The 10,929-nt window shown below is 38.5% G+C and overlaps 1 protein-coding gene across 2 annotated transcripts; it reads left to right on the plus strand.

Annotated features, from left to right (window-relative positions):
- The first annotated feature begins 596 nt into the window (after nucleotides 1-596).
- On the plus strand, nucleotides 597-10,552 carry LOC115579823 (interleukin-1 receptor accessory protein-like). Of its 2 annotated transcripts, none has more exons than XM_030413507.1 (10): nucleotides 597-725; nucleotides 7,060-7,312; nucleotides 7,447-7,633; nucleotides 7,770-7,914; nucleotides 8,005-8,073; nucleotides 8,167-8,290; nucleotides 8,430-8,569; nucleotides 9,248-9,391; nucleotides 9,701-9,853; nucleotides 10,086-10,552. In XM_030413507.1, exons 1-10 carry the CDS (start codon nucleotides 683-685, stop codon nucleotides 10,421-10,423), a joined length of 1,596 nt encoding a protein of 531 aa, XP_030269367.1. In that variant the 5' UTR covers nucleotides 597-682; the 3' UTR covers nucleotides 10,424-10,552. The 2 variants fall into 2 exon arrangements, with proteins under 2 accessions (XP_030269367.1, XP_030269366.1); XM_030413506.1 differs by lacking the exon at nucleotides 597-725 and adding an exon at nucleotides 4,957-5,381.
- Nucleotides 10,553-10,929: the final 377 nt, after the last annotated feature.

The following is a 10,929-nucleotide window of genomic DNA, read 5'->3' on the forward strand; positions in this document are numbered from 1 at the left end:
TAGACCAAACTAGCGTATCCACCGAGTGTGCACTTAACAGGCTTAACAGGCTATTGTAAGGCTCATGGCTCATGACAGGTTGTAACATGGACATGTACATTATGAACATACACACGAAAATGCTGGAATACGTTTCCGTCTCCGCCAGTGAGGGAGTAAGTGCACGCTCGACGGATTGACTAGTTTGGTCTAGCTACCGGAACACACGGATGTCAACAAACAGGTAAGTAGCTGCTTGCACAAACACACTATTTTAACTACTTTTTTATTCAGTTTGAGTCATACACGCTACAGTGCTGTGTGCTAAGGTGTCTGCTGATGTTGCATAACTTCTGGTGTGAGATGTGGAGCATGTTAAGACGCTTAAAACACAGTGTAAAGTTCTGACCCCATGCAGTTAGCGTTCAATGCTAACTCGCAAGTCAAGGGTAGCTTGAGCAATGAAGCTGCATGTTTAAATCGACCGAAGTTCTCCTTTAAGTGTTCAGCTAAAATCTTAATTCCAGTGTCTTTGTCCCACCAGAAGGATCTGTTTGTAGGTGCTGAAGATAGCCTTTTGACGATGCATGACTGCTACTCTCTTTGATTACCTTTCGAGTCAGCATGAGTTCAAGCATCACGTCATCATGGAGCCTTGAACTCTTCTTCACCTCAGAGGATATTTTCTTCAAAAACATCCTTGATGAGGCCTCTAGTGATGTTGCCAGCCATGATCTCTTTGACAGGTGTGTTTTTCAACATGCTGTAATAATAATAGCTGACACCATTGCTTACAGCTTTGGCAATCTTGCCTCTTCGCATCATTTTAAAACATATTCTTTTATCCGTTGATTTTGGCATGCTTTTAAAAAAAAAAAAAAAAACTAGACAGCCTTGCATCCATCAAATGTGGAGTGAGCTGAGGCACAGAAAAATGGGGAATTATTTTTATGGCAATACCTTTTCTTAACATTCTGGTATTTGAAAGCAAATGTACAACATGCATTTTTTTTTCAAAAATTCATGATAAAATCAGTCAATGGGGAGACTGAAGATTGTTCTTCCCATGTTTGGGTTTCAACCTGTTTCATTTTTTTTTTTGTTATTGCACTTGCACTTTTAGCCCTACTTTGCACGTTCTGTAGCCTGTTTGTTGACCATCTGTTTTTGTGCACTTTGGTCCTTTCCCTTTCAAAATTTTACTTTTAGGGAGAACAATACATGTTTCTTCACCCATACTGTCGCCATCTTCTTCACTTGTTGGTATCTGCTCTCATCTTTTTGTTTTTCCTTCTCCAGCCTCCTCAGTACCCTGATGTCTTTTCAGGACCTTCTCTGTCCTCTTCAGTCTCATTGTCAGACGCTTGAATACATATTTCTCTATCATCCGTACTGTCCCTGTCTTCTTCACTTTTTGGTATCTGTTCTTCCCCTTCATCTTTCTTGTTTTCCCTTTCTCCATCCTGCTCAGTACACTGATGGCTTGTTCTCTGCCTTTTCTTTTCTAAAAAACAGGACATTGTTGGTTTTAATGGAGCGATGGCTAACATGATACTTTGAGATTAAACACCACTGAATTTGTAAATTAAGTCATAAAGTATAAATCTCAACATGACAATAGATCCACTTTCCTGAACAAAAGAGATCATGAATCCTTTACAGACGGCCAGAAATTCATTCATTCCATTCAAATTACTATACTTTGATGTAGCCTAACAAAAAATAGACTAATATTTCAAAGCTTCTGGGGCTCAACAAAGTACATTTACAACTGTAGGCCTACCTGCATGAAGTACCTCTGTGCAGACTCCTCTTCTATCTTCATGCCAGATGACCCTCAACCACTTTAAACAATCATGGTACTTGCCTTTTGTGGTTTTTGCAAAAGCAAGTGTAATTGAGGACCACTGCTCAGGATTAACATTTACCTCATTAAATCCATTAAAAATGAAGGACCTGACAACAGAATCCCTACCTCCAGCCTTTTGCCAGAGGTGAATGTTTTACCTCTGGCCTTTTTTGAAACGCCTCATTTTAAGCAAGTCTTCTTCACTGCCTCACTCTTCCAAGCTCAATGTGACTGTCTTTCAAGTTTATTTACATTATCGCCACCTACTGGTGATCAAATTTCAGTGAGCCTAAATCATTGAACAGTCCTGCCTAACATTGTTCAAATCTAGTTTTATTTGTTTTTTCTTCATAATTTTCCTTTTTCATATTGTGCTTCCTCCAACAATGATCAAACGATATGTATGAAAAGAAAACCACACTAGTAAAAATCAAAATCTAAGACATGAAGAGACAAAACAGTGTAGAAGTTGACATAGCTGCTTGAAAATATGTTAACCTCTTGAGCATTAGAGAACTTATTTACCATTATTGTTTCTATTATTATATATGTGTTTTGGAAACAGAATCTGTTTTCGGAAGTCAGTGGGCCACATGACATGGAAGCTGTTGAGAAAAAAAATCATATCATCGTTTCTGACCATAAGCTGTGCTGTGCAAAGTGTCCGCACTGTAACTGTAGAAAGACTCCGCTGCAGGACTGTTTTGAATTAATAACCAAAAGCTCAGTTTAAACAATGATCCATCAGACTGTGTCTGCTGAGGAGACTCAGGTGCTCCTTTAGAGTGCAGGGGGCACAACTTTAAGCGTTGATTCTGCTGACAGGTGTCACGCATATGCTCCTGTGGGCTGCATGTCAAAATGGGAATGTAACATGTCAAAATGTTATAGGAGTGATAAAGGGCCTTTCATGCATTGGAGCTGAGGGACAGATTGAAAATATGCAGAACTGAGTGTCTCCAGTCTTCACAGTGGACACCATGGCCCCTCAAACAAAACAGTAAATGTTTTTATTTTTCTGTAAATCCTGTTGTACCAATGTTTTTAAACCTACATGAGTAAATATTTTTTATATTAACCAAATGGAATTAGTAAGAGTAATATGAAAATGTTAAATTCACATAAATCACTGTGAACACTTTACAATAAGGTGTACAAAAATGTGATCATTACTGAGGAGCAAGTGAGAAATTAATCATTAATGAGTTATTTCTTAAAAACTGATAATACTGAGTAACTAGTGAGCAGACAGGGAGATGCAATGTTAATGAATCATTGGATAATGATTAGTTCACAAATATCTGTGAATGATCTGTTCCTGATTAATTATCAACTACACACTGACTTATACTCATTTAGCTCAGCATTTAATAAATCACCATATGGTGTATATGAAACAAAACATAATAGCCTACAAAAAATTCACATGCCAGCAGAAATATGCTTCTCAACTCAAGTTTTATTTTTTTAAAGAACAAAAGCTGACATTTTTGGTCAACATCACAGGACCTTCAGAGGCACTAACACTTAGGCATGAACACATGAACACGTAGGTCGTGTCTGTAGATGGTTCCATATCCAACATGTACATGCTCAAATATGGCCATGGTTAGGCTGGCGCGTTTGGGGGTGCAGCTGGGGCAACAGGAGGGTTGTCCATGTAGTTTGTAAATTGAGTAGTTAAACTACAAAAAATTACCCAAAAAGTAGTTGAAATACTTGACGCAGCACAAAACATGAATGTAGTTTAACTTCCAGCAAGTTACAGCAAATTGTAGTTAAGCTATTCAGCTACATGCAGTTTAAGTCTCCCCAACACTGAATACTAGGTAGTTACCAAGTAGAACTTAAATGACTAATTACGTAGTCAGAAGTTACTATGTTGTGTCCCGTCAAGTAAAATCAAATATAATATTGAGTGTGATCCATGTTATCCATTTAGCAGCTTTGCCCCAAACATTTTGGGAAACAACAAGTGACCCAAAAGGCCGGTGAACATTTAACTTATATTCACCAGGTGACAGGAATCACGTTGTTGCTCCATGTTTCCTGAATAAGTAGGTCATCACCTTTTAAGAACCTTACAAGCAGATGACATGGGTGCAGTTCCTGTGTCAGTTTATTTGATGTTTGTCTCCCACCTAGTGGAAGGATCCATAAGTGCAGCTACAAAGAATGGATGCCCTTTGAAACACAGGATGAAATGTTCATTTCAGGGGTACATATTAAATAGTACATCAGAATGTAAATCTCCTCTGTCACAGGACCGCAGAAACATTTGAAATAAAGAAACTTTGAAGTGAGGGAAAGTTGAGTTGTGTCAATCTTACTCCTCTTGATTTAGTCAGGTAAGCTAAGCCTTTTTTCTTCTTGCCGTGGATAGATCTAGTTGGTCCAACCTATATGATCAGTTTTAAAAAAAGAAGAAAATAAAGTACTCCTCCTACTACAGTGTGACACCACTGTTGTAAAAACAAATATCAGTTCTGGAACAGTCTGTCAAAGATGATAAAGGCGTTAACCACAAACAGAACTCTCTACGTCATAACAATGTAATACGTTTCTTGAAGTAAACATGTACTGTGATCCTTCCCTCCCACTGAAGTGACATGGTGCAGAATCAAGTGATAGCTGTGCCAGAGACACCATTCAGCCTATCACAAGACACACTACCATCAAATTGATTGTGAGGCGAAGCTGTTATTTAAAGTGAAAAAGTTGCATTATGTTCTCTATGCACATTTTGCTGATGATAAGTATAGTTTTTTGATGTTGTGGTTATTTTACTTACATATGAGAAATCAGTTCATCAACAGCTGTATGAACAACACATTGCACACATTCATAAAAAAGTATATATGTATATATCTAGATAGATATAGATATAGATATATAAAAAGTATATAAAGTTCTACAGCCACCTTTGACCTGATCCACTGTGTTGTAACATTCAAATGCACATCCTTATTTTCTCTTTCATCACTGCAACTATTTCTGGACTTGTTCCTTGTTCATTAAGAGGATGGGTCGCGGGGTCACTGTGAGCTTGTTTGTTTCTGCTGACAGAAGGTAAATGTCCTCTGTCCAATCAGGAGGAGCCTCCATCACCCACTGCCTCGCGCACCAGCGCAGGGCAGTGATCTGGGTTTCCCTGGCTGCCACGAGACTACTACAAAGGAAAATTTTGTGAGCGCAAGTTTCATTTTATGTCATTTATGTTGGAGGGGAAAGATCATTATCAAGAACGCTATATTTGAAATCCGTCTATAAGTACTTAAGATGAAACTAATGATAGAAAAAAAAATGTCAGTGGTGGATTCAGGGGATGTTAATATTTTCGCGTGAGTATGACGCTCTTCCTTAAGTTTCATTTGTCGTCATCACCACCCCATGTGGTTTGACAAGATTGGGGAAATGTTCCACTTTTAATTCCGCGGGACTTCCTCCGGGGTGCGTTTGTTTCTGACGACGCTCCTGAGAGTTTGGTGCGCGCTGCTGCAGGCTGACATGATGATGATGATCCCTCTCTTTCTCCTCCTTTCGTCATTAACAGGTAAGAGAGTGCTCTCGGTGGTGTTAAAGGGAGAAAAATGCACAATTTGGACACAACAAGAAAAATAGAGGAAGAAGAAAAAGAAGGAAACCAAAAACAAAACAAAAAAACCCCAAAGATTCAATCTAACATTGGAGATTACATTTAAATACATAATCCACTATAGACTGGATTTAACACAGCAATATGCAGAAGATGATGGAATAAATACATGAATGTTTCACTTATGTGCAAAGCTTCTTAAAGTTCTAAAAGTAGAAGAACTAATTGTGCAGAATAAGCATTTCTGAATAATTCACATGATGATAGTAGTTTATAGTTGTTGATGCATTAATGTCGCTTTACTCTTGCAAAATTGAAAACAACAACACAGACAGTTGCTTCTATGTAACATTGTGGCACGAAGATGTAATATTCAGCTCTCATAGAACTCACCACAAAGTAGATCAGCTGAAATCACAAGACTCGAGGCGCCTAGAAATTAGGATGTGGTTAAGAACACCCCCCCAAATGTACTTTTGACAGTATCATCTGCCCAGCTCGTTTCAAATATGACCCACTAAGCTCTTTCAGTCAGAAAAGAAATTTGGTCTGGTTTATTTCTTATCAGCCTAAAGTATACGGCAAATGTCTTTCTAAATGAAGATTTGCTTGATGGGAACATGTTGTACCCGAAAGTCATATTCAAGATCAAGTTTGAAGTGTGTTACAATCTTACTGAGGTAAAAGTGACAGTCACCCATACAAGTAGTACCCAAGTAAAGTCTCTTATAGTAATAAATGGCAATAAATATACTTAGGTATCAAAATTAAATTAGATATTAACCTGTATGTTGATATTGTTCTATGGATTATCTGGTTGGCAGATTGTTGGATTCAATAGTCAGCATTTTTATTTTTATCAGAATTATGTATATTTTTTTATTGAATTAGCAATAAAGAAATGCTCCACTCCACAGTAACTAGTAACTAATGTTATCAAATAAATGTGACACACACTTTTGCTCCCGAAAAGTAGTGCACAAAGTATAAAGTAGCAAAAAATGGAACTACTCAAGCAAAAGTGCCACTTCCTCAAAATTGTACTAAATACAGTTCTAATTACTAAGTCCTTCAGTTGCTCCCCAGGCACAAATTAAGTTTTTTTAATTGAACTGATAAAGTAGATAATATCATGTGTCATGTTTTACTTTCACTTCCTGTCTTTATCTTTCTATCTCATCTCTTCATCCCTGTTTAATGTGTACATCTGTGTTTTGTTCATTAATCAGCCTGTGTGGATTTAACTTTGTGTTTGTTCTTCACTATTGGTTGGTTCATTCTGTTTTTCACATCTGTTCTCTGGTCCTGTTTGCTTCTTGTGTTTTACCCGGGTCACTGCCTGTGTTCCTCACGTCATCCTGGTTTATACTCTGTCTCGCTTTTTGTTACATATTCCTATCTGCCTTAGTCTCTTGCATTCGGTCCTTTTTTCTGTAACCATAACAAATTTAGTGTAGCGTTCCGACGATAGTGGTTTTGTATTCTCAATTTACCAACAATTTGACATTTGGGGAAATGTCTCTGTTTCTCTGTACAACAAAGCAGCAATGATATTTGTAACATTTGCTTCGCCAACCAGTTCATGTGATAGTTTTACACGCTAAAACGGACAAACATTTGTGACACTTATTCGCAGGTGTGTGTCCCCGGAGACCTGAAGAGAAGTATGTCAGGGCAGGTGAGATGGTGGCGCTGCAGTGCCCCCGTTACGAGTACGATCATGGGGATGACAGACTGATCTGGGCCAGTCACACCACCCAGGAGGTGGATCTGACCAGTGACATGTCATCAGCGGAGCAGATGGAGATGGGCGTGCTGGTTCATGGAAGGAGTCTTGTGATTCTCAATGCCTCTGTAAACCATCATGGGAATTACTCATGCTCTCATGGGTAAGGTGCCGACAGTCCAACAATGATCCTGACTTTGTTTTATATCCTTATAATGTTAAAATAATATTGTGATAATAATATTTTCTGTGAACTTATCCTTTAAATCTTCATAATAATCTCTTCTTTAATGACAGGAATGCCAGCAGAAAGTACTGGTTCAAGCTGATGGTATATACAACACAGACCAGAGAGTATGAAGAGAAGACAACGATCCCAATGACATGTTACACACCAGAGTCCTGCACATTGACATGCCCTGATGTAAATATACCTGCTGAAAACATCCCTAATATTACCACCAGTGGCACCATATGGCACAAGGTATTAAAACACAGTGTTCATGAGAGTTAAAGAAGCTTATTTTGCATGATACATAATTAGTTTCTATAGCATTATGGTTTACCATATTTTTGAAAAGATGAAAAAGCTGATTTTGGTCATTCTTTCCATCTTCTAGAAAGGAGATTCATCCCTAACAGCTAGTTACTTCTCGAGTGTGAAGGAGAATGACGGAGGTGTCTACACCTGTACCAGATCTTACCTGTATCATGGTCAAATATACAACATGACCTCTACTGTGAAGCTTGAAGTCCAGCCAGAGAGTAAGAGAAACCACTTTTAAGATATCTTCATGGAAGTTCATATTCAAAAAACAAAAACAAGATTTAAAGTGTTGTCTACTTTTTTTCCAGCAGAAAAACCTAAGAAACTTGCAGAGATCACTTCACCGCGCATGAGTGAAGTGTTTCCTGTAGATCTTGGTGAGCTTCAATCTTGCATCACAACTTAACATACGAGTATTCACTATCTTTGTAAATTAGTACTTTTACATCTTGTGTGTCTTTTTTTCCTAGGCTCAACAGTGATGATTGACTGTCAAGCTGTTGCGTACTCAGAGTTTGACGAGGTGTTCTGGTTAATGGACGGATCATTCGTGACAAGAGACAACAGTTCACCAGTTTTCTACAATTTCACACAGTAAACACTTCACACAGATGTTCCCTCTCTGCATTGGGAAATGTAAATGTGACTGAGGGCCACATCAACACTCAAATAACTTCCCTTTTGTCCCTTTTTGTTTCCTCCGTTATTTTCCCTGGTTTCCTTTTCAAAAAAGGGGTCCTGGCAAGAACAAGCTAATTGCATCTCTGGTCTTCAAAAAAGTGTCGAAAGAGGATCTGTTAAAAAATTACACCTGTATGCTGCAATGTGAGAGCCAACCCTCAAGCTATGTCTTCATCAACTTGGTTCAAAAACGTATGTATGATGGATGAACAGATCAAAAGTGTTAAATACCTTAAAGGTGCAAGATGTAAGAATTAGCCACTTGGCAAAGTCATACTTCGGAGGGTAGCATACCACCAGAGTAACTGTGAACTGCTGCTAACTGTAGCAGCCATTAGCTTGTTAGCTCAGTTAGCTGTGCAGCCAACCATACGGACAGGGAGCTTGGGGACCGGAAGATAATTAGTTTTTACACCGCAAGCACTGGAGCTTGGAAATGAACAGGTTGGAGCTAGATGGTTAACATGCTATCTTCAGTAGATCTCTGCAAACAATATATAGACATCACAACTTCAAAACCATTATTCTTCACATTCTGTTTAGGATTGAAGTCGATTTCAAAACTTTTTAACTGAAATTCATACATTTACATCTTTAAATCTCAAACCTGTTCAATCACCTCACCTGGTTTCACTTTTTAATGGGGCCTCAACTAACAATTATTCTCATAATTGCTTTTTATGTGTTTTTTAATTTATTTTCAGAATAAATAATTGTGAGTTTGCAAATGTCAAATGTTGTTTATCAGTTAACTGACTCATCATTTCAGCATGATATTTAATCCAGCTTTTTTATTTTCTTTTTTATCTACCATTAATGAGTGTTAAATTACTGTTTCATAATTATATTCTCTCTGTTATTTCCCTACAGCTCGCCCTGCTTACGTTTCCTTGTCTCTTGGGATAGTCTGCTTTGTGGTGGTGATGGTTTCGACAGTGGTTATCTATGTGAAGTTCAAGATAAACATCACTCTTTTCCTAAGAGACACTCTTGGCTGCCACAGAAGAACCTCAGGTATTTGTTTTTTATTGACTTTGTTTTACTATAAGAGGGTTTTAAGGTCAGTTGTGTAAGATATAGCAGGATCTACTGGAAAAAATGTAATATGGTACTCATAAACATGGTTGACTCGCCTGAAACTAAGAATCGTGTTGGGGTTGTGTAGAAGGAGCCTTTTACATTTACAAAGGGACATATGACCTCAACCTCAATTCTAGTTGCCACTAAATCCTACACACTGGACCTTTGAGGGGGTACATATTCATACATTTTTGGGCAATGTGATATCAGTGAAAAAGCTGTTGTTTTTTGTTGTTCACTTAGATGGGAAGAGCTACGACGCCTTTTTGATGTGTTACAAGAGTGACACGGACGCAGGACTGAATGATGATGACAGAAAATGGCTAGAAAGTGTTATGGAGGAGAAATTTAGTTACAGCCTCTGTCTTTTTGATCGTGACGTCTTACCGGGTAGAGGTATGTGTTTAATGTACTATGAGGAACTTTTAACTGGTTATTGACTGTCACGATTTAATACTGATTCCTAACAAAAGGAACAAAAAAAGCTCATACCAATTTTAGACACAGGGGCTGCCAGAATCAACCCAGAAAAAATGAAAGTTGTAGCCGCTTAGGGATATACTTTGAGGAAAGTCTTCCTAAACATCTGCATGGAGTAATGTGAAATCTGTTCTCTGGTTGGTTGCAGCTGTACAGGAGGCTGTGTTAGACTGTGTGCAGCAGAGCCGGACGGTTGTTTTAGTTCCATCCTCTTCAGATCCTGGTCCAGGAGCGGGCTTCCTCAGTGTCATCCATGAAGCCCTTGTGGAGCGACAGACTGACCTGGTTTTCATCAGAACCGAGGCAACCGAGGTGTGGAGATCAGGTTCATTATCAGAGGCCTTACAGCTCCTGAGCGAGGCTGGAGACTGCGTCACCTGGAAGGGCGTAAGCTCCATGTCGCCCTCCTCCTCCTTCTGGAAGCAGCTTCGTTATTACCTACCCGCCCCTCAGAATGCATCAAAAATAAGGCTTTTACCTAAATAGATACCAGATTCATTTAATTCATTTATCTCTTATCAAATCACTTCATAATTCTTGTTTCGGATTTTAGTGCTATTTAGGGGTGAGTTTGCAAATTGGAACCAACTGAACAGCCCTTGTATCTGTGCTAAAAATGTGAAAAATAGAGAATAGAAAATAGTAGAAGTCCCTCAGAAGAGCCAGTCTTTGGTTTGTCCGTTCTGGGCTACTGTAGAAACATGGCAGGCTCCATTGGAAGAGGACCTGCTTCCTTTGTAAATATAAAAGCCTCATTCTGAGCTAACAAAAATGAAATTATCTTAGTCTCAGGTGCTAATACAGTAATGAAATATTATATTCCATTTCTGCCCCTGAATTCTACACACCAGACCCTTAACTTTACTTACTTTTCAGTCCTACATAATATCTTGTTTTATTGGATTGCCCAGTAGAAAACTCAACTTGTATGACTGCTGACGCAAAAGCATGTAATGTATGAATGTAACATCAAAATGTGAAAGTTATTTTTG

The sequence above is a fragment of the Sparus aurata genome, chromosome 4, assembly GCF_900880675.1.
Source record: "Sparus aurata chromosome 4, fSpaAur1.1, whole genome shotgun sequence".
Taxonomy (NCBI): Eukaryota; Metazoa; Chordata; class Actinopteri; order Spariformes; family Sparidae; genus Sparus; species Sparus aurata.